Source organism: Octopus sinensis, linkage group LG5, assembly GCF_006345805.1.
Source record: "Octopus sinensis linkage group LG5, ASM634580v1, whole genome shotgun sequence".
NCBI lineage: Eukaryota > Metazoa > Mollusca > Cephalopoda > Octopoda > Octopodidae > Octopus > Octopus sinensis.
Window position 1 is genome coordinate 81,069,960 of NC_043001.1, and position 26,105 is coordinate 81,096,064.

Genomic DNA, 26,105 nt, shown 5'->3' on the forward strand with positions numbered 1-26,105 from the left:
ACTCATCTAACAGGTTAACAACCCACCCCTGTTCCACTCATTACTGATCACTGACCTTTAAATGGAAAAAGAAAAAACACTAAAGGATAACCCCCCCCCCTCTCTCCCTCTCTCTCTCTCTCTCTCTCTCTCTTTCTCTCTCTCTCTCTCTCACACACACACGGTATATCTATCCATACATATACACACAAATACAGAGAGTAGAAAAGTTATACATGTATGTGTCTTACCTTCTGCCCAATAAAATAATTAAAAATAAAAATTACCAGAGAATTAAAAAACACATAACAAAACCCAAAAACAATGACTACAGTTTTGTTCCACTGCTAGTTTACTTTTCTTTTTTTTTTTGTGCTTTTTACTATTTATTCCTCTTTCAACATTTTTGTTTGTGTTCCGGTTGACTGATTACTCTCTTTCCACCCTCTTTACCCATCACATACCACCCTCCACTCTATTATGTATCCATCCTCTTCACCCTCATATCCTACCCTCCTGGACATCAATATATACCCACTCTCTTCACCATCATATACACCCACTCTCTCCGCTATCATAAAGCCACCATCTACATCCTCATATACTAACAGCCACCCTGACCCTACTCTCAATATATCCATGCTGTTTTATCATCCATCTTGTCAGACTTAAGTAGTAATAATATTCTGGAATTATTTTGAAAACTGTTGGGGGTAAGAGGCCTGGCTTTGTGAGTAATTTATATAATCTATAGCATTTTGGTGGGGGGTTTTTTCTCTCTCTCTCATTGATTGCAAAGAATTCAGTCGGCGCCACTAAAACTTATTCATTATCGTAATTATTATCGCCATAGATATCAGCACCCTTAATATTATCGTTTCATCATAATTTTTTCATCATTACCGTCATAGTCATCATCATAATAGTTGTTGCCAGTGTCATCCTCATTGATTTAATATCTCGTTATTGTCTCAGTAGTTTTTTTTTTTTGTTTTTTATACTTTTAATTGTGGGACTGTAACTAGAGTAGAAAATACAACAGTAATTATTATCAAATTTTTAAATAATTTTTTTAGCTTAAAATTTGTTAAGAATTTTTATTTCATTTTATATAATTTCATGAATTTTGTTTCTATTACGCATCTTGTGTCCCCCATTCTATTTTTCATTGTTTCCCTTTTGTTCTTGTTCATTTAGTAAAGTTCCTTTGGGACCATCATCATCATCACTCTTGTCATCCTATTTTGAACACCCATGTCCTATGTTGGTATGGATTGGATAGTTTGACAGGATCCAGTAGTTCCAAGGGTTGTGTTGTGTTCCATTATCTGTTTTGACATGATTTTCTATGGCTTCATTTGTATTTCCTTCATGAGGCCAACTGCTTTGGAAAATTATATTGGTTGCTTTTTTCATGGCATCAACACTTACTTGAATCTTCTAAACATTTTCTCTTCAATTTATAATTCATGTTCTTGATATGGATAGATTTTGTCGTGGTTTCTATGATTAGATGCTCTTCATGATGCCAACCGTTTTAAAAAGTATAGTCATAGCATCAACTCTTACTTCAAACTTTAAAAAATTTTTCACTTCAATTTATAATCTATGCTGTGCTCAGTTTGGACAGATTTGGTCCATTCACTAAGCATTTTTTGAACATTGCTGTCTCTTGCTTTCATCCATCTCCATCTTTTTCTTAACCATTCTGCCTACAAATATAGTGGTGGGCTCTGAACTTCTCTATGTAATTCAAATATTAATTAATTAACAACCCAAGCAACTGCACTTTCCTATATCTCCTGTTGTTTATAAAGCATTATTTTGAAGTCTTTGGTTGGTTATCAAATTGTTGTGGCATTTTCTAAATTCTAAGACAAAATTCTTTTGAAAGATAAAGTAGTTGTTGTGGTTACTATTTTGTAATTTCTTTTTGTTTTATTCAATGGCTCTGTATTATTTATTTATTTTTTTCTTAAAGTTCTTATCTTGAGCATTTATGTATGGCAAGGTTATTAACATCTTTGAGAAATTAGATCTTAGCTTTTTATCATGGAACACCTGCCATAGCTCAGCATTGTTGGCAATATATAAAACAAAACATTGTGGATTTCCTATCTCAAACCTGTTCTTTAGCTATTGGACAACTAAATCTATTCTATATCTCCCTTTCAGAGAAGGTGTAGGAGAGAGAGAAAAACAAACAAACACTAGGATCTTAGAGAGTTGTATGTCACCCATATTGTACACTATCAGCAAAAGAGTGTCATATATAGGTGTCATGTGATATTCTTGCTTTGAAAGATAAACACAATATTTGTCATGGTTTAGTAAATGATATTTCATGGACAATATATTCTCACAGATTAGTTACTCTGGATTTCTAGAATTGTATTTTACTCTTTGAATCATTAACCTCATCTATCTCTTCCAATCAATACATTAATGCTTGTTGTCAAGCCATGGTAGGTACCTTCTAAAGCTGTGTATAGAAATATGTACAATGCAACTAACACATAAAGGGAATTAAATAAGTTATATCGTCGTCATCATTGATATTTGCTATTCCATGCTTATAGGGGTTGTACAGAATCTGCTGAGGTAGTTTTTCTAACAAGATGATATTTCCCTGTGGCTGGACATGTTTTTGTGGAAGACTGGAAATAAAGGACACCACTTCTTAGGCAGTGACACTTATTTGTAACTATCATGCACTGCAATAGCAAGGATTACACACATACTACATACATACATGTATAGGCATCTCTCACTCTCTCTTTCTATATATATATATATATATATATATACATATACACACATATATATATATATGTGTGTGTGGGTGTATTGTTGACATCTTAAGAATCTATAAGCTTGAGAAAGCATGAAATAGACTTTTTTATATCCCAAAAAAGTGGGGTTTAACCCAAAATTTACATACTATTATTTATAGCTTTCTTGGCTTCAAGATCTACCATTTCAAAAATTGAATTATATATAAATAAATCATCATCATTTAACATCTGTTTTCCATGCTGACAATGTGTGTGTGTGTGTGTGTGTGCAACATAATGTAACAATGCAATAATATATCCCCTTGATCCAAATTGCACTTGGAACATCCAATGCAGAGAGGTTCCAAGCCACCACAACAGGGAAATGTATGTGAAGAACAAATGATATAAGCTTATGTTTATTTAGTCACACATACATACACATACACACACACACACACACACATACATACATGCATAGTGAAGGTTTGTGGCTTAGTGGTTAGGGCATTCTGCTCATGATCATAAGGTCGTGACTTCAATTTTCGGCAATAGGTTGTGTCCTTGAGCAAAACACTTTGTTTCATGTTGCTCCAGTCCACTCTGCTGGCAAAAATGAGCAGTACCTGTATTTCATAGGGCCAGCTTTGTCACACTCTGTGTCACACTGAATTTCCCTTAGAACTACATTAAGGGTACAGGTCTGTGGAGTGCTCAGCCACTTGCACGTTAATTTCACAAGCAAGTGGTTCCATCGATTGTATAAGTTAGGACCCTCATCATCATAACCAGCGGAGTGCTCCTTTTCATATAAATATACAAATATACATATATATATATAAATACACACACACACACACACACAAAACATATATATAATATATATATATATATATATATCATATACACACATATATATATATATTATATATATATATATATATATATATATATATTTATAGTCAAAAGATGAGATCAAGAGATTCTTAGTACAGAAAACACTTAGTAGTGCTCAAATGATTCAAACTTGGACTCTGATGTCTTTATAGGCAATCAATTCTACAGGGTAAAGAATGGCTGTAAGAAGGATCAACTTGAGCAGATATGGAAGCATAATTGCCTGTGTGTGTGTTTGTGTGTACAACAGATTACTTTCTTTTTTTTTTGTTCTCTCTCTCTCCCTCTCTACCCCAGTATTTTTCATATTTTTTCTTAATGTAATTATTTCTGTCATTCTGTTCTATTCTCTTGTTTCTTTCTTTCTGGATATGTTGCTGAACCTGTCATATCCAAACCTATCTTATTTCTTTTTACCCTCCATTCCACCTGTTTTTATGTTTCTGTATACCACCTGTTCTTCTTCGATCTTCATGACACCCATGCAGAACCATTATACCCCCTATACACCACAGCATGCAATCCCACCACCACCACCATACACAATTTCTCTTAGATTAATACCAAACCTTAAATCACGTTACATACTCAAATACACATGTGCACATACATACATACATAAACTTGTTCACTCACATACCCATTCATGATATGCATATGTAAAAGAGCGAATGTAAGCTACATTCATTCATTCACTCACTCACACACATACACAATGTGCCCTCACACATGCACTTGGACTCTACACACATACATGTACTCTCATATGAACATGCACTCATATACACTCACTCAGCCACACATACACACACACACATACCCATACCTAATACTCATGCACATACGCACAGGTATGTAAACCACACACACAAAACTAAACTACAGTGATCAAGAATTAAGAAAAGGAAAGAAAGGTAGAAAGAAAGCAAGTAATCAGTAAATGAGTGTAAGAGTGGGAGGAGGTTGGTGGTGGTGGTGGTGGTGGTGATGGTGGGGGTATGCAATGAGAAATTCCTTTACAAAGAATCAATGCAACATCTTGGGTTATAATACACTTATTGTTGATGTAGTGGTTTCGGTTATTACCATTCTTTATGGTGCTTACTGGCATCTCTAGATATTCCCCATTGCTTCTTCTCTTCCTCTCTCTTGCCCTCCTTCCCTCCCTCCTTCAGTCTCTCAACCATTGACACTGCACAACAATCACTGTTCTACACAGATACACACATGCACTTAGAGATGCAGAAATGCAAGCTTACTCACGCATTCTCTCTCTCACTCTCTCTCTCTCTCTCATTCCCTCACATATATATATATATATATATATATATATATAATATATATATATCTATATATATATATATATACTATATATATATATATATATATATATATATATATATATGCACACTCACACACACATATATTTACTTGAGCATACATAAATGTATGTGTCTGCATACATACATATATGTATGTATTTATATGTGTGTATGCATACATATAGATACATGCGTGTATACATATACATACACCCTCACATTGCAGCACATTTTCCTGTTTATGCACACATGCACCACACCTAGATTTTAACACTTAGACAATATGCATGTATTTACACACACACACACACACAAACACACACACGAACACACGTACGTTAGCTTCAACAGCAAAAGCAAAACACGACAATGACAGAATCTGCTTCTTTCAACATAAAGACTTATTTTTATGTCTGAAAAATAAAAATGTCTTAACGTAAAGTTATTTATTATTCACATGTAATAGGGGAATGTAAGATTAGATACATTTCTCTCTCTCTTCTCCTCTAAGGTGTACTCAGTCAAAACAGTGAAAACAACAGCAATAATAATAATAATAATAATAATAGTAACTGTAGCAATTCAGTTGTTTTAACATTCATACCAGCCCAGCCCAACCCCCAATTCCCTGCTCCTTGCCTGCTATCCTATCCTATCCCTGTCCTATCTCAATCAGATCCAATCTGATTCAATCCGTTCCATAGCACTGTACCAATATTATGAGAGTATCCATGAAAATGAGACTGGCATTTTCTGTTTCTGGCACAACAGCTATAACAATAAATATACACACAGCGTTCATTGGTGTTTACTTTGTGAGAGTTCTTTGGCATTCCTCAACAACAAGACTCCCATAGAAACAGCAAAATTAGTTATATATGTGTGTGTGTGTGTGTGTGTGCCTATAAACCTGTACATACATATACATGTATGTATTTGTGTATATGTGTATATATATACACAAATATATATATATAGACTTATATGCACACACATATATATATATATATGTATATATATATATATATATATAGAGAGAGAGAGAGAGACTTATATGCACACATATATATATATATAGACTTATATGCACACATATATATATATATATATATATATATAGACTTATATGCACATATATATATAGACTTATATGTATATAGACTTATATGCACATATATACATATATACACACACACTTCTCACTCTCTCTGTCTCTCTTCCATGGATGTGTGTGATGTCTTTTCATTTTGTTTTGTCTTTTACTCCATTTTTCTGTCTTCAATTTTTTTCTAGTAATTCTTTTACTTTTTTCTCATTCATTATTTTTCATGTTGTTTTAGATTTCTATTCTCTCTCTCTCTCTTTCTCTCCCTCTCTCCCTAATTTTATTTTTTTTACTTCTTACTTTTCATTCGTTCTCGTTGTGCTTTTTCCATTTTGTTTTTCTTTTTTTTTCTTCTCTCTCTCTCCTCTCCTCATCTACCACCCTACCTCTACTTTACCATTCCTTTATGTCTTGAAACAAATTCACAAGTCTTTTATCTAAAGTGCATGTTTGATTGTTGCGTTCTGTAAATAGGTTGGCTGGAGATTGCTGTTTCTTATGTGTACCTATCACTTAGGTTTCCATGTTTAAAATAAAGAAAAAGAGATTTCTTTATATTCCTCTATTATTGTTGTTATTATTATTATTATTATTATTATTATTATTATTATTATCATCATTATTATTATCATCATTATTATTATTATTATCATTATTATGATTATCATTATTATTATTATCATTATTATTATTATTATTATCATCATTATTAACATTATTATTATTATTATTACTATTAACATTATTATTATTAACATTATCATCACTAGTATCATTGTTATTAAGATTTCTGTTATCATTTTTATCAGTTTTTTATTATAATTATTATTATTAACATTGTTATTATGTGTATGTACATGCACAATGTAATACACACTCTCTCACTCCTCCCCTACCTCCCCCCTCTCTGTCCCTTTGCATCTTTCAGAAGTCTTTTCTTTATCTTGTAATGTTGTCATTGGTCTCTGTAGTTCTTTACTCTTTCGCTCTCTTTTTATTAATTTATATATTTGTTTGTTTATTTTGTTCTCTACGATGCCTAAGTTGTTCTTACTTGATGTCCTGATAGTAACCATAAGAAAGTTAAGTGTGTTACTAATATTTGTTCCTGAAAATTCAGTTCCAAACATATTGCATATCTTTTCTCCATTACAATGTTTTCCTTTTTTTTCTCTCCTTTTATTCCTTTTCTCCCTTTTTATTAACCAATGTAAATGTATCAAGCTCTTGAGAGCAAAAGAAAAACCAAAAAATGTTCCATTGATAGCCATAACTTTCTTTTTTTTTCCTTTCTCCCTCCTTCTAGCTGTTCTTTCTACCTTTGTTTGATTTCCATATAGGTGAGGAGATTTAACAACACCTCTAAGAACAAAAGAAATAATGTTAATATTTATCCCCTTCCCCTTAAATGGTAGACCATAAGGGAAAACTCGAAATCAAAATGGCCGATGAATGTTTTTCAGTCGGCCATCTTGTAATTGTGTTCATAATGTATATGTACAATTGCCAAGGATGTGTATATGTATGTGCGTGTTTATAGACATACAATTAAGATGTGTGTGGACATGTGTATGTATATACACACACATATGTATGTATACATGTGTGTATGTATATATATATATATATATACACATAAATAAATAATAATGTATAAGTAGATAAATACAGGGTTTTCTTTTGATACATTTCCATTATAATCTCCTTCTTCCTCTTCCTCCTCCTATGTACCACATTTCATTGAGATTGTTCAAAAATCTTAAATAGAATTTGTCTCATGTTCTCAATAGATTCTTCATAATTGATTTGACTTCAGTTCTGTAGATTACTTGAAGCAATGCTATTAAAAATAAAAAAAATGGTAACAATAATAACTAAATAAAAAAAAAATTAAAAAAACTACTGTTGAAAGGGAGAGAAATGTATATTTTCATTCAATGTGAAATGAAAAATTTCATTTTAAATTTAAAATCATTTGGTGGTGATGTTAGTATATCAACTGCTGACCTTACAGACAATAGTCTGACACATTTTCAACCCATGCTATCATCTGTAGCTTTTCAATATAAAAGCATTCCAGCAGTAACCACCCCAACATTTTTATTTTATTTTTTTCTCTCTGTTCAGATCTACTGTATCTTGGAGCATAGCTGTGTCCTTTTTGATATGGCAGGGTATGGTTTAACCCTTTGTTATGTAAACTAGTCAGATCTGGCCTTTTACACATACTCTACAAAGTCATTTTAAAATTGAACAGTCACTTCATTAAAATTCCAAAGCTACAATGTAATGCATGATTAATTCAAAACAATGTGAATAAATAAGCATTACATTTGTCAGTCATTTAAATGCTAAAGGGTTAATGGAAATTTGGTCGCTATTTCTAGTAGGTCAAGCTATAGTATAGAGGTTCAGTGATTGCTTGTTTCATGATTCTACTTTTTGCTTTTTCAGACATAATGTATCTTGGAATATCATAACTAATACATCCTTTCTAAGATGACTGGGTATGACTAAACCCTTTAGTATTTAAACTGGCCATATCTGGTCCAAATATTCTACCTGTTTTATATTCAGGTTGACTAGATTTGGTCTCTTACATCTACACTACAATGTCATTTTACAATTAAGCAATCATCACATTGAGATTTCAAAACTAAGAGATATTGCATGATTAATTCCTGCATTCCCATTGCATGGCACATCAAGCAAATTTTTTTCTACTATCATTCCAGGTCAAGTGGATTTGGTAGAAAGAAACTGTGTAGAAGTTTATTATGTATGTGCAGAAGCCCATCATAAACTGGTTTTGGTTTGTTTGCATCCTCATAACTTAGCAACACAGTAAAAGAGACTGATAGAATAAGTGTCAGACTGGGGTCAACTTCTTTGACTAAACCTTTGGAGGTAGTGCTCCAGCATGACTACAGTCTAATGTAACAATTAAAAAAAGAAAAAGAATAACTCTTTAGAAGGCATCATTCTCTGGTAGACATGGTGGAGGCTGGGTTTGCTTGTATCACAAAGTTTGCATTTAATCAATGGAAGTACAGTTTGCTAAATACCTTACTCTAATTATAACCATTTCTTTTCCGTTTTGATGTTTTTCTTTTTGGCATGTGTAGGGGTATGTGGAAGGGTTGTGTGTGAATAAGTTGTATTATAATCTCTTTATTTTTTTTTTAATTCTGCTGAATGACAGTGCATAGCGTACAGTAGCAATAACAACATGTCGAAGATTCTCTGCATTAGTTTGGCATATCAGTTTGCAAGAGGAACTACCGTTTCCAGGAGAATGAGGATGCTAAATAACTATTTTCATTGGATGCTTGGGATAGAAGAGGTAATGGTGGTGCATTATTTTTATGTGCGTATGTGCATAATTGTATTGCTGGTGGTATCTTTATGTGCATATGCAAGTATACTTGTATGTGTATGTAACTGGAGTGCCGGTAGTGTTTTTATGTATGTGTATGTATTTGCAATGCTGTTACTATGTTCATACATGTAGCTGCATTGGTGGTAGTGCATTTATGCACATGAGTGTGTATGTAATTGTACAAGTGTTTGTATGTATGTGAGTGTATGTATCTGATGTAGCAATGATAGCAGTGTGTGTAACTCTGATAGCTGTGTATGTGTGTGTAATTGTACAAGTGTTTGTATGTATGTGCAGATATGTATGTGTGTGTAATTATACAACTGCTTTGTATGCACATACTTATGTGTGTGTATGTGATTCTAATAGCTGTATGTATATAATTATCATAGTGGTGTATGTTTTTATGTTTACTTGTACTGTATTTGTGTATATGTATAAAGTGAATAAACCTGATGGTGTGATAGTAATCTTAATGGTAATGTGTATAACTGTATATAGGTGTGTGTGTGTGGTGTGTGTGTAATTATTTTACTTGTGTGCAAGTAATTAATGTTGTGTGATGGTCACTGTGTGTGTGTGTGTGTGTGTGTGTGTGTATGTGTGTGATTGTAATTCAGCTGGTGTGTGTGAGTAATTTCCATAGCAGTGTGTAATTATGTGTATGTTGTTGTTATAGTAGTACTTCTGTGTGTTGAGTTATTATGGTGTGTGTGTGTGTGTGTATGTATGTGTGTGTGTGGTATGTGATGATATGATTATAATTCTAGTGATGTGTATGAATGTTGTTGAACATGTGTGTCTATGTCTTTGGTGTGATCATACTGTAATTCTAGTAGTGTGTGTGTGTGTGTGTGCATGAGTAATTGTTGTGATTTGGGTATTACTTCCACTAGTGGAAATACCCATGTAATGGCAACAGCAGCAACCGTGGATCTATAACACCATTAAACCATTTCAAGAGAGGAAAAAGAAACATAAAAACAAGAAAATTATCCCTTATCATGTTTTTCTACTTTGCAATCTGTCAGCTACTCATTTACAGATAGATGTGAGGGACTTCATGCATCAAAACTTCAACCTTCTCCTCTCCGCTCTTCTCTTCTTACTTTATCAAGTATAAGAGGCTTTCCACTCAATACACACACACACACACACATGACCATAGTGAGACATATATCTGTAGATAGACATTTGTAATCATCATCACTATAATCTACACCATTGTCAGTTTGTTGTCTGTGTTTCTTAAGCATCGATATAGGTTTCAGTGATTGAAAATGTGTATGAAAGTGTGTACATCTTCCATTTCTTCCTTTCTCGCCCTTCTGTTTCCCTTTCTCTCTCCCTCATCCTCCCTCCTATCTCTCTCTTTCTCCACACATGCTCATACATATGTGTGTATTTGTATATGTATACATCTGTATCTCTATCTCTATATGTGTAACTTACACACACACACACACACACACACACACACACACACACACGTACCTGCCATGATTGTTATGCAAACGGTGAAAGCTGTATCTTTCGCAATGCATTTCTGTCATTAATTCCGGCATGTCTTACAAGCGCTGTTACTATCACGTTGCAAAGGTCTTAACAAACACCACTCTATATATCTATTACATCTAGCCGATGCATGGAAATACATGACAAAAGTGTTAAGGCGAAATCTTCAACTTTATACTAGCATTTTGCAGGCTGTATTGCCAGGAGTAATGGATGGTGTGCACATTTTAATGCTGTGCATTGCATGTGCAATCCAACACTTCAGTATTAAATGTCTTTAATTAAAAGTATTGCATTTAAACTTGCTTGTTGTAATTGCTCATATTGGCATTGTTCTCAATGCAGCAAATTCTACTGGAATGGTATCCAGAAGACAACTGCTAGCATAGCTGCAAGAATATAGAAGCATTGGTAAATAAAATAACAATGACATTACTAAAGATTGTAAGGACAATACATTAGAAGAATTGACAGCAACACTGTGCTAGCGCTGCTACAATGGCACCTCGATAATGGTATAAGTAGCAGCATCTTGAAAGCATCTATAGAATTGTGACACCATTGAGAAGTTGCAGTGACATATCAGTTAGCAACATTACTATTAACAGCATTACTATTGGTGGTCTCACTGTTAGCAGCATCAACTACAAAATAGTTAGCATTGCTAACAGCAGTGTAACTGTTAGCAATATGTGCATTACTGTTAGCAACAATAACAGCATGGATCTTGCATCTTGCAACAACAGATACATCATTATAAGCCACAATACATTGCTGTTTGTTGCACTTGCAAGAAAGCTGTTAGCAACATTGGCATTGCAACAACACTGTCAGCCAGAATTTCGACATTGCTATTGACCTCAATGGCAACATTGCTGTTAAACACCACCACCATCACCACAACAACAATAACAGCACTAACATTGCAATTAGCAACAACAACAATGTCACAGTTAGCAACAGCTATGGTATGACTTCTAGCATTCATAACATAGTTAGCAACAATTGTGACAGCCTTATTAGCTACAACTACAGTACCTCTGTTAGCAACAATTCTGTGGCAACAATATCAGATATGGCACTAGGTCCTTTATGTCATAGTTGTTTATCTTTTGGGCAGCCCTTATCAAGTAGACTTATGACCAAAACATTCCTGCCATGACCACTCCATCTTTTATCTATCTGACTAAGACCAAAGACCACATTATCCAAGATAGGCTATGATTTGAAGGAGAGTTGGTTACTGTTCCTGCCATATTGAGGTTCCCTTTTTGGCTTGATAAATGCTCTGCTGCAAGCTATAACGTTGTGTTTGTAAACCATTTTAGGGATCAACTAAAGGTTCCACTTTAGTTGACTTATTCACACTTATTTTTACTTCTATATGTCAATTGGTTATTTCTCTCTCTTGTCCACTTTCTCTGTCTGTTCTTTACCATCACCATCTGTGTGTATGAGCGTGCACATGTGTGTATGTGTGTGTGTGTGTGTGTGTTATTCAACATATCTCTCTGATCTTTGACTTTTTTCACTCACTCTACATTCTCACTGCCCGATTCAGTTATTTTTCTGTCTTTTTCTTTAATCAGATATGTCCAACTGGATATATCGCAAACAATTTACAAAGGATGAATTGATATAGTCAGAACCAGTAGTGTTGTATCTGTTTCTAAACTCTATACATGTCTGTACACACAGAGCCAACCACACACATACACATTTTCCTTGCAATTTTCTTGGTGAGTACACACATACATAGGTACCTATTTACACACACATGCACACAAATACATGCTTTTTCCCTACAGTTTTCTTGTTCTATATGCACATACACACTCTCTTTCCCTTAAATTTTCTTGGTGTTTTTGTGTACATATACACAAATGCCTTTTCTCTTTTTCCTGGTGCACACACACACACACATGGGCTCACAACTACACTTTTATCCTTTAATTTTCTTGCTGCATATTCCTGCACACACACATGCATATACACACACACACACACACACACACACATCTTCTATATAAATTATATTAACCTGACATGAAGCAAGGTTCAAATGATCTGCCTGCTTGAGTAGAGATGATTTTGGTCAGGTTCGCAATTAAGTTGGTCAGGTTAGGTGACCAAGTACTCATTCATCGTGAGTTAGAGAAATTGATGCAGATCTCTGCACTGGCATTGATATCTGTTCATTAGTTCCATGTGTATGTCTTGTGCTGTTGCTTTAAAAGTGAGGAATTCTGTGTATGAATGCACTCAAGTTCTGGTTCCCTGCTATACTTGATGATGGTAGTTGACAAATGGTCTAAAGTTAAGTGTGGAATAAGTGAGCCTGTGCTATGATTGCTCTTGTTATGTGAGTAATGCTTTCAGCCTGGATTTGGTGAAAAATAAGTAGAGGACTTTCCTTGACAGATATATTTAACCCTTTCAACATCAAACAGCCTGAGACTACCCCTGGTTCTATCATAGAAACTTTGCTTTAAAGTAATCTAACTTAAAACATTCCATCAGAATTTAATGTTGATTTATGTTCCATGCACCATCTTAATAATGACAGTTATTTTACTAAATTTTCCATTATGTTCAAAATTAATTGAAACAACAGAAGTGTATTTCAACATAAAAGTGGTAACAAAAATGTTAAAGTGTTGTAAATTAAAACCTTCCATTAAAACTTCATACCAATTTATGTTTCATTCACAAACTTATTAATAACAAAGTTACTCTGCTAAGATCATCCTCATCACTTTACATCCATTGGCCTTGCTAGCATGGGTTAGATGGTTTGACAAGAGTTGGCAAGCTGGGGGGCTGCACCCAGTTTTAACATTTTGCTGCAGAGTATGGGTCTTCTTGAGTAAGGGAAGGTACCAGGCATCATCTCGCCTGAAGGGTTCAGCATCCTGAGGTTGTTCTTCAGCCTATCATATGTATATAGCTATGTATGTGCATCTTTGTGTCTGTGTTTGTCCTCCATCACGACTTAACTAGTGATGTTGGTGCCTGTACAACCCTGTAACTTCAGCAAAAGATACTGATAGAATAAGAACCGGGCTTTATAGAAAAAAGGTGCTGAGGTTGATGCATTCTATTAAAATCCTTCAAGGCAGTGCCCCAGCATGGCCACAGTTTTATGACTGAAACAAATAAAAGATTATTTTCAAAATTAATTGAAACAAAGGAAGTGTATTTCATCAGAGATAGGATAACAAAAGGATTAAAGTGATCTAAATTGAAACCTATCAAAATTTCATCTGGATTTATGTTTTATATACACACCTAATAATGACAAAGTTATTCTACTAAAATCTTCATTATTTTCAAGATTATTTGATACAGTGTCAGTGTATTTCAACAGAAATTTGTGTCAGGGATATATGTTATTGGCAATTTTACGAAATTATTATGAGAATAGTAAGTTTATCGATATCATAAAAAGTTGGCTTATATATAATGAATTGTTTAGATACATCCTTCTATGTGTGGCTGTATAGTAAAAAGTTTGCTTCTCAACCACATAGTTTTGGGTTCAGTCCCGTTATGTGTGTCTGTCATTGTGTCTATGTTTGTCCCCTACAAGCACTTGAAAACTGGTGTTAGTGTGTTTACATCTCTGTAACCTAGTGGTTCAGCAGAAGAGAGTAATAGAATAAATACTGGGGTTGGTTCATTCGGTTCAGAATTCTTCAAGGTGGTGCCCCAGCATGGCCACAGTCTAATGACTAAAATAAGTAAGAGATAAAAGATTCTGAGTTCATATCTCACTGGGCCCACTCTATCTTTCTCTCACTTCCACTGTCACACATTGGAATCTTTTAAACAAATACCGGAACATTTGTGATGATTTCCTCTTTTGTTTGTGCTACATTGGTGGCACAAATATCTGTTGATTCCTTCCAAACCTTCCTCTCTTTAACAGATGTTACAGCTCCTGTAACAGGGTGAAAAATGTATTTTTGTTTGGTTGAAATATAAAAAGACGTCAAAAGTGAGAGAGATGTCATCTGTCTCAAACCACCATTAGCCAACTTTCTAACCATTAAATCGCCCTTAATAGCTTTAAACACTCAGACACTTTTGTTCATTAATGGATTGGTAGAAGAGTGAAACTATTTCAGGATTTTATGGGGAGTCATAAAGATTGATTCAACATTTACTAAGTGTCCCCTGACATAGATTTCCTTCCTGTAGTATTGACTGTAATGTCTGTGTAGGTTAATCTATATCTCAGGTACTTAGCATCCGTCAACTGGGAATTAAAATTACTACATCTCAAACAGTATTTTCATTTGTAGTTTTGGCTTATATTCCTTCTTTGTATGGAAAAGGATGGGCAGGTTTGTATAAATCTACTGGGTCCTCAGATGTTGAGTCAATCATTTTGGCTTTTCCATCATGGTTTTCTATGTGTATATGTATGATATGCATGTGCAAAACCCCTCTCCCACACTCATATGAATAACATGCTCTATTCTGCTCCCCCTATGATAGCCCCTCTTCCTTATAAGTACGTGTTGAGCACTTTGATGTTTTTGCTTGTGAAATTGTAATGTGTATGCACTATGTCTGTGTACACATATTTAGTTACCCAATAGGGAATCTGGATAGCATTATGAGTACATGTTTGAAGTCATGCTTGCTTCGTTTCACATATGTCCGTTCTGTAAGTGTTTATCAGCATTGCTTCTTTATCACTGTGGCCATCTTTGCTTGTGGACACTGTAAAATCTATTTACTATCCCCAGCTGGAAATTGAAACTGGGAATAACAACTCTCTTAACTGTTATATCTTCTGCTTTAGTGTTGAAAAAATGATTAATGAAAGTTTACATGTTAATAAAAATATAATTTCAATTATTGTTACCACACTCTACTTTACTGTATTTGCTATATGCATGGACTTACAGATATACATACATATGCATACACATCTATATGTATACATGCACACTTACATGCATACATATATACATATTTACCCTTTCATACACAGATCTGCTTACATACTTGCATATATATGTATATACACACACACACATACACACACAAATATCATCACTATTATATATATGTGTTTGAGTGTACCTGTGTTTGTGTATCTGTATGTCAGTGTATATATGCATATCTGAATGTGTGTGTGTGTGTGTGTGTAATATATATATATATATACATACACACATACATGCAAGCATACATTCACATATGTATGTGTACTATAGCCAAAAGTTCAAATGCCAGACTACTCTTCCTGTCACCAACCTTCATCTGTTTCCAAGTAAGGAAATATTTCTCATGGTCAAATATGTTTCACACAGAAGGTTTGAAATGAACTACCTCACTTATATGTCGGGGATACTCATTTACAACCATCATATGATGTATAGACCAGGGTACATACACATGCGTGCGCACACACACATATACACACACATGTAACTACACACATGCTGTTAGTGATTTTTTTTCTCCTTCTTTGGACTTTCCAATTTTCATTTCTGATAAAGAGCTATGCTCAAAACATCAAAACCTCTCTCTTTCTACCAAGCATCAAACAAATACATTCCCTGTGCATGTCCTCTTGTTTGTTGTTATTATCTTTAATGTCCAATTATTCAATTTGACTTACATGTATATATATATATATATACTTGTGAAGACCTGTTGAGGCAAGTGAAAATCAAAATCAAAAATCAAATCAATCAACATCAATGGAAATTGTAGCTGTGATACCAGTGCCGGTAGCACATAAGAGAACCATCTGAACGTGGCCGTTGACAGTGCCGCCCCGACTGGCTTCCGTGCCGGTGGCACGTAAAAAGCACCATCCGATTGTGGCCGTTGCCAGCCTCGCCTGGCCTCCGTGCCGATGGCATGTAAAAAGCACCATCCAATCATGGCCATTTGCCAGCCTCGTCTAGCACATAAAAAGCACCCACTACACTCATGGAGTGGATGGTGTTAGGAAGGGCATCCAGCCGTAGAAACATTGCCAGATCAGACTGGGCCTGGTGCAGCCTTCTGGCTTCCCAGACCCCAGTTGCACCATCCAACCCATGCCAGCATGGAAAGCGGACGCTAAAATATATATATATATCAGCATGGAAAGCAGATGTCAAATGATATATATGATGGGTTTCTTTCAGTTTCTGTCTACAAAATCCACTCTCAAGGCTTTGGTCAGCCCTGGATTATAGCAGAAGACACTTGCCTGAGGTGCTGTGTTATGGGACTGAACCCAAGACCACATGGTTAGGAAGCAAATCTTCTCAACCACACCACCACTTTACTTCCAGCAGGTTGGACTCGCTTATGAATGTCATAGTTAGTTAAGAATATACATAGTTAGTTAGGAATATACTGTTTGGAACAGATATAAGGTGTCTAGCTGGGAATGAAGCTGTCTTCATGGTTCTAGAAAGAAGTAGGAAGATAATTGAGGGAATTTCCCTGGCACCAAACGGTGGGTCAGGGACAGCTAGGAAGCTGAGTTAAGAAGGTAAAGCCATTGTCCATGTAATCAATCAAGTTTGTATGGCATCATCCAACCAAGTGAGAGAAAGAGAGAGAGAGAGAGAGAGGGAATACATATGGACAGTCTCTAGCAGTCAAGGACGACCTTTAGAATTAATAAAAGTAACAATAATTATTCACTTAGCTTAAACATATATGGCACATTCAGGAGATGCCAGGACTGATCATGGTTGATACTGGTCTAAATGAATTATGAAACCATTGAAATACTGAGAAAAGGAGACATGTATATATAAGGGAAGTAGAAAGTGGGGGAGAGTGTGAGACACCATGTGATCACTCATGTTTGGACAGTATCCAATAGAGAGAGAGCAGATACTGTTTCTGGCTGCTAAGAAAGAGAGAGAGATTCTTATTAATAATAAAATAATAATAATGATAATAATAATAATAATAATAATAATCCTCTCTACTAAAGGCACAAGGCCAGGAATTTGGGGGAAGGGGGTTTTTCGATTATATCAACCCCCAGTACTCAACTGGTACTTATTTTATTGATTCCAAAAGGATGAAAGCAAAGTTGAACCCAGCAGAATTTGAACTCTGAACATAAAGACAGATGAAATGCTGTTAAGCATTTTGTCCAGCATGCTAATAACTCTGCCAGCTTGACACCTTAATAATAATAATGATAATAATGTTAATGAAAATAATAATGATTTTACTTGTTACAAGGACATAGATGGTGGGTATATTACAAAGACCATTCACACTTTGTGAAAGAGTTTACATAAAAACGATGAAGGGAAAGAAATGGGAAAGAGTGAAATGAAATGAAAGTACACTTTGTATACAAAGTATGTGGACATATGAACAATGCGGTTTTCCTGATGCAGGAAAACCTCCATCTAGTACCAATCAAGGAACCCTACAGATCCAAGATTACCCTCCCCACCAAAGGCATGGGCCCTCTCCCTACTGTTGCTTTCCAATCAATAGTCCATTCACCCTAGCCATTTTTGTAATAATCAACTCCCTTTTTAAAAATTCACTAGGAGAGGGCACTAACCTTTTCAAAGTAGAATTTGGTTCCAAGTGGTTGAGACTGGGTGCAGCTTGTATAAATTAATGCAAAACATAATGATAATAATAATAATAATAATAAAATTATAATACTTTCTACTATAGGTACAAGAACTGAAATTGGGGAAAAGGGGCTAGTTGATTACATCAACTACAATGTTCAATTGTTACTTATTTCGTTGGTCCTGAAAGGATGAAAGCACAGTTTGAACTGTGAACATAAAAGAGTAAAAAAAAATTGCCACCAAGCATTTTGTTTGGTGTGGTAGCAATTCTGCTAGTTTACCACCTAAATAATAAGAATAATAATAATTTTGGCACAGGTCAAGCAAGTTTGGGGGAGGGGACAAATTTATTACATCAACTCAGTACTCATCTGGTACTTATTTTATCAACCCCAAAAGGATGACAGGCAAAATTAACCTTAGTGAGATAATAATAATACCAATAATATTCTCAATTGCATGGTAATATCTTCAGATGCAAAATCTCGTTATCCTTTGTTGGCTCTAGTGGAGACTTGGGTGCCACTTACATAAAATAAACCAAAACAATAACAAAATAATAATGATGATGATGGTGGTTCTATGGTTCTAATAACATCAAGTTCATGAGTTGCCAGTTTTGAAACTTGGTCCATTACTCATACAAATGAATTTTCAGTTAAAGCACTTGGGAGAAAGAAAAGTTGAGGTTGTGAGAGAAACGCCAGTTGTATGATCAGTGTACTTAATGTTCAAGAAAGTATATGTATATATATATATATATAACATTTGTTTAGTTTAAACTTAGTATACTCAATCACTGCAAGCATTTTGACATATGGAAAATAATAAGGTAACCTGTGCTGATAAAGGCCACAGATAAACCACCTAAATGAATTTTTAGATGAAAGCTGAGAGAGAGAGAAAGAGAGAGAGAGAGAGCTGGAGTGATAACCTGCCACACAGGTGGGAAAGAGAGTAAACACAAATTTTGTTTATTCAGTTTTACCTCCTGCATTGCAGCCAGAAACACTACTTTTGGTGATCGGTTATTTCTGTCTTCCTTTATAAGATAATATAAAGGAAGACAGAAAGCAAATATACAGTATCTGGCAATTAAGGAAAATCCTTAAAAATTATATATGTATATACATATACATGTGCATGCATGTGCACACACACACACTCACACACACACACACACACACACACATATACACAGATGGGAAAAGAGAAGGCATGAAGGTAATTTGAAGTGGTCGGATTTATAAAATTTGTCTCTTATGTCACCAGAGGTGGAGAAGAAGGTGCCTGGAGTAGAATTCTCCTGGTACTCGAGTATGAGACTGTCTCCATGATGCTATATAGAGTGCAATGTTTAGTTACAAGTTATCATGCTTAAATAGCAGAGGTGAGAAGGTAGTGGGTACATTATATTAGAGCAATTGACAGCTTTATCATGGTAACAGTCTAAATTTTGAGTAATATGCTATTTTCAAATCTGCTAGAAAGTTAATTTGTTGTAAGTGACATTTAAAATATATATGACGACAATATTATATAAATTGAAAATATATATAATAACATATATATTTATATCTATGTATGTTCACTTCGTCGTTTTTGTCTATATTTGACTGCAAATGCTTTAAACTTGCTGGGCAATATACTATTTTAAATTCTACTTGAAAGCTAACTTGTTATAGCTGACATTTCAAATCCTTCTTATAATAATATTTCATGTATATGTGTATATGTTGTGATGACATGGCTGTTGCATTATGTATTCATTTGGCACACTCCACTACTAAACATAGTCTACACATGTAAACATAGTAAAAGATGGACAAACTCAACACAAAAGAATATGTAGCTTGTACAGATACATTAACACACATTTGTATATGCATACACAGAAGCAGTCACATCTTCATTGTCATTATCTTCATCGTTTTAATGTCCACATTCCATGCTTGCATGGGTCAGGCAGAATTCATTTAGGTAGATTTGCGACAGCCAAAATGCTCTTCCTGTCACCAACCCTCACCTGTTTCCAAGCAAGGTAATATTTCCCCTGACCTGACATGCTTTTCACAAAATACTATAGGTAAAACACACACAACATGCTTTTTTTCTATTTCTTATTTCTTTACTGCCCACAAGGGGCTACACACAGAGGAGACAAATAAGGACAGACACACGGATTAAGTTGATTATATCGACCACAGTGCATAACTGGTACTTAATTTATCGACCCCGAAAGGATGAAAGGCAAAGTCGACCTCGGCGGAATTTGAACTCAGAATGTAGCGGCAGACGAAATACCGCTAAGCATTTCGACTGGAGTACTAACGTTTCTGCCAGCTTGCCGCTTTTTTTCTATTTCTGTCTACAAAATCAACTCTTAAGGCTTTGATTGTCCTAGGGTTATATTGTAGATGATCAAGTAAGTGTTAGGCATGATTTAGAAGCTTACTTCTTAGTTATACAACAGAGCCTGGTTAACAAGTACAGCATATTTATGGAATCAATTAATGTGCAACTTGTATTCTACATTGGATCAAAAACAATGTTTATATTAGCAGAGCACTATAATTTGCTCGAAGCATTGTGATTGCCTATTTGGCCATCCAAAGAGCAGGATCTACATAAACTCGCACTTCTTAACCCTGTTCTTTCTTCTTCTGGTGGGCTTTGTGCCTGAAATATATGAAGGTTTTTGTTTTTAACTCTCCTCTTTGCATTGTAAGAAGTTCTCCACCTTCCTTCTTTGTTATTCTACCAATGTTTACACCTCTATTTGTGTGGTACAGTGTTTGATAAGGCTGTACTTTTTTAAATTATAGGTACAATCCACTGCATGGATTTCCTCTAAGGCTTTTTATCCACCCAGTCCCAGTTTGCTCACGTGTGTGTGTGGTGTGTGTGTGTGTGCACATGTGTGTATGTATTTTACTTCTCACATAAAGACAAAGAAGGTGTGGTTGAATAATGTTGAGGTGGATAGATGAGTGTATATTGAGGTCATAAGAAGAAAGACCAGGAGGTGGGGGATGATTATTTATTGTTGTTGTTTAATTGTATCTTGATGACCTCTGTCACCTTGTTTCATAAGTTAGTATTTTTTTGTGGAGTGGTAGGGAAACAATGTTCTTCTGTCTATATGACTACATTCAGGATCTTTGTCACCATACACTATCTCCTCCCCAAGTTTGTGGTATTTGTGGTACTACCTACCCTGCTTTTACTGTGAAGTAATAGATATGAAGGTGTCAAAAGACATATAGATAATAGGTACATACAATGGGTACTCAGATCAAACCTAGTGTCTAAACCAGCCTTGGGCAAAATGCGGATCGCAGAGATTCTGCCTATCAAAAACATTCTCGCATTTTTTTCTAGTGTGGTCCATCTGATTATGAGCCTTCTCTCATGTAGCCTGCTTCTCAAAAGAAGGTGCCCATGTCAGGCTTAACTCTATAGCATTAAGATTATTCTGCCAAATGTAATGCTTATTTATTCATATTATTTCGAATTAATCAGGCATTATCTTGTAGCTTTGAGACTTTGATGATGAGAGAGTTTATTTTTAGAATGACATTATAGGGTAGATGACAACAGCCAAATCTAGCCAGTTTGAACATAAAAGAGGTAGAATATTTTGACTGGATATGGCTAGTTTGAATGTTAAAGGGTCAAACTGTTAATTACTGGGATGCAGGATTTACACACATTAAAGTTGGTTGTAGGCAGTGGTTGAGCTGGTATAGTAGATATAATGAAATAAAAGTATAGACAGGCATCAAAGTATCAATTCAATTTATATCATATTTAAATGACATATTGAAAAGAAATGTATAATCACTATGAATGTTTACCTTCTGGATCTTTCCTACTTTATTATATCTATCATCATCATCATTTTAATGTTCATCTTTTCATGCTTGTATGGGTTCGACAGAATTGTTTAAGGCAGATTTTCTAGAGTTGGATACCTTCCCTGTTACTAACCCTAACTTGTTCTCAAGTAAGCTAATATTTTCCCCATGATCAGACAAGTTTCCATAAAAGACTGGAAATGAAGGTCACTGCTTGCAATATTGTAACACTTACTTACAATGGTTACACGGTGTCCAGGCAAGGAGACAGTAACACACAGACAGGTGTGTGTGTGTATGTGTACAATGGACTTTTTTCACTTAGTTTACCAATTCCACTCACAAGGTTTTCTTCAGCTTGAGGCCATAGTAGAAGGTACTTGCCCCAGCTGCCACACAGTGAGACTGAGTCCAGTACTATGTGGTTGGAAAGCAAACTTCTTACCTCACAGCCACACCTATCTGAGTGAATATGTATGTGTCTAAATATGCAGTGTTCTCATCTCTCCAAAGAAGACTTTTTTCTTGAGGTAGTAATAGGCATGGATAGCAGAATTGCTAGTAGCTCATCATATACATACATACATATATATATGTATATGCATGTATGTATGTATCTATGTATATGTTAATGTTTGTTTTTATGTTCAGTTATAATAAAAACAATTTTACATTAATCTGATGGGTTACTCTATACTTTTATAGAGTACAAATTTATTATCATTGTTGTATTTCAGCATGGTTTTTTTTTTGCCAAATAAACATACACACTATATATTTGTTCTTCACTTGTTTATTACTGTTCTTTTCTTTTTTTAACTCATGTCCATTGTCCAGAAATCTTTTGTCTTAATCTGTGACCTCTTAAGCAACACTTTTCATTTTCACATGTGCTCTTGCTCCACTTACTCCATTCAGTTCTATATATAATGCATGTGTTTATTTGGCAAAAAAAGAAAATAACCGTCCCAAAATACAACAATATCTGTTGCAATACACGATTTCACATCAGGAATTTTGCAACCCAAATTGATAAACGTAAAATTTATTATTCTTATACAAGAATGTTGTTGACAGTGACTTCAAAGTTTCAACGAGCTAAGTTATCAGACTGTCCAATGGTGGCCTTAGCTAGCCAAAACTTCTAAGTCACTGTAACAACATTCTTGAATAAGAATGATAAATAAATACACACATGCACACACACACACACACACATGATGTGCTTCTTTCAGTTTCTATCTTTCAAATATAATCCAAAAGCTCTGGTTGGCTATAGTTGAATATGCCCATGGTTGCATACGGTACGACTAAACCCGAAACCATGTAGTTGGAAACCAAACTTCTTAACCATACAGCCATGCCTGCATTTATATATAGACAAAGAAAGCCTGTTATTTTTTGCTCATTTCATTTATTTGAAATGTTTGCTTTAAGTTCATCTTTCTTCTTTCCATCTTTCTCTTTTTTCTCTCCTACTCCCCTCCATTTCTTTACATTCACTAATCTTATTTGTTATTCTTTACATTATTACACATACATACATACACATTCATAGTGTTCAAACCCATACACACACACACACATACACACAGAATCTCATGAATTAGAGAAACGTTATAAAATTAACGAGAATTCTTACAAGTAATAAATTGTATTTGAAGTAATTAGAAAGTGAAGAGCATCATGGGAAATCGGCTAAATCAAGCTGAACCATTCCTCGTCTGAGTGTCTCTGTCACAGATTATCAAACTGCCGTATATCTCATTCTAAACTTTTCTAAGACCTTCGATAGATATATTGATGATATCAATGTTAGATTTATATTCTGGAGTCATTAATCTGCTGTGAATATAAATACACAGTCAATCTTGGCAGTCATACTTGATACAGCTATACAGTATCCATATTTGATACAGCTAACTATACATCTTACATAAAATAATGATCGATTGAGACTCAAGTCACATCTATTGACTACAGATTTGCTCAATATATCAAAATACATTTATTCACTCATGCATGTCCTTACATTGTGCAACCAAACTGTTGCTGCATCTACCAAAAAGAGCTGGATAGAATAAATCCTCCTGTTCTTGGATCAAAACTCAACTATCATCCATCTGTTTTTGTATGAATTTCTTTTTATCCATAACAGAAATGGATCAATTCTCATTCCTCTTTTTCTTTCATTCATATTTTTGTTTCTCTTTCGCCTGCTTTCTCAGCACAACAAAGATTGTTTGTGGAATAATAAAATCTATGGATGTGTGTGTGTGTGTGTGTGTGTGTGTGTGTGTGTGTGAAGTTTCAAGCTACCAGCCAATTAGAAAATTGTGAATCTTCAATTGGATCAAATGTACTTTTAAGATAATGATTAATTGTGTAGTAAACTGTCAATGTTATATAGAAATCACTCATACATCAAAGTTAGTGTCAGCAGCAGCAGCAGCATTATTAACATTAATCTCAGCGTCATCATTTCCATTATTATCTTCATCATCAATGTTTCCCCATCATCATCACCAATACCATCAACAATTTTTAACACATCTCTGTTTTATGTGACAAAGCTTGGGGAAATTATGTATATTTTTATCTATTTAGGTACAATAGATGGAGAGTTTCTTTCTTTCTGTGGGTTGGGTAAATGGAAAGTTTATTACGTTTATGGTTTTCTCAAAAGAATTAATGGCATCAGTGAAGTGAATTGGTTTCATCCTGATGGTTGGAAATCGGGTCACGGTTTTGGTTCATCTAGAATCTACCTCATGCTTGATAATTATGAAATTATTGCAAATGATCACTCACTCTTTCTCCCTCAGTGCGCACACACAAACAAACACACACACACACACATATATATATATATACAACCACACCTGTGCATGCATACATACATTCACACATAATGTTCTTCCTTTACTGAACCACAATGAAAATTATGAAATTATGTCAATTGTTTTCCAAATGATTTCAACTCCTAATCTTTACCTAATTGTCTAAAACACACACTTACACACACACACAAACAAGTGTGTATGTGTGTATAAATATTGGTTGTAATGAAATAGTTGGTTTAGGTCAGTATATTTATGACTTTATTTTTACATTGTATTTATTGTTTATTTTATATTTAATTTCAGCTCAGCAAGGTACGTGTGGAAGATTGCAGTCGCTATACAAGCTGCAGTGATTGCATTGGAGTCAAAGATCCTTACTGTGGCTGGTGTACTTTAGAAAACAAGTAAGAACCAAATTTTCTTTGTTCCTCTTCATTGGCTTCATAGTTTGTGTGTGAAGATTTCAGTCATATTACTGTCTTTGGTTACAAGTATTATGCCACATGAATTAAAGAAGGTGTTTAATGAGTGTTGGGCATTTTGATGAGAGCTCTGTTTAAATAATTGTGTGTGTGTGTGTATAGTTAAAAGACTGGACAGTGGCACTTCAATCTGTGCTGCACATTAACAAATTAATATAAAATTCTCTTCAGAATATTTTACTATCCAGTCGCATGTCAGAAGCTACCAAATCTTGATCAATATGATCCCAAGCAGTGGATGCATTATAATATCTGTAATTTTTGGAGGGCTAGGCGGGGAAGCAGCAGGAAGAGTATAGTGAAATTGGCACAGGGTTTGGGGTATCCATCATTTCAGATATTCCACTCTCCACAGCAGTTTCATTTTACTCTTTCTGTTACTTC

The 26,105-nt window shown here is 34.7% G+C and overlaps 1 protein-coding gene across 6 annotated transcripts in view; it reads left to right on the forward strand.

The window, feature by feature from the left end:
- LOC115212037 (plexin-A1) overlaps positions 1 to 26,105 on the forward strand; it is a 695,010-nt gene that overhangs the window by 330,358 nt on the left and 338,547 nt on the right. For all 6 annotated transcript variants that reach the window (XM_036502774.1, XM_036502773.1, XM_036502772.1 and 3 more), the window contains one exon: positions 25,543 to 25,643. In XM_036502774.1, coding sequence (XP_036358667.1) covers positions 25,543 to 25,643 — 101 coding nt within the window. The remainder of the gene's footprint in view (positions 1 to 25,542; positions 25,644 to 26,105) is intronic.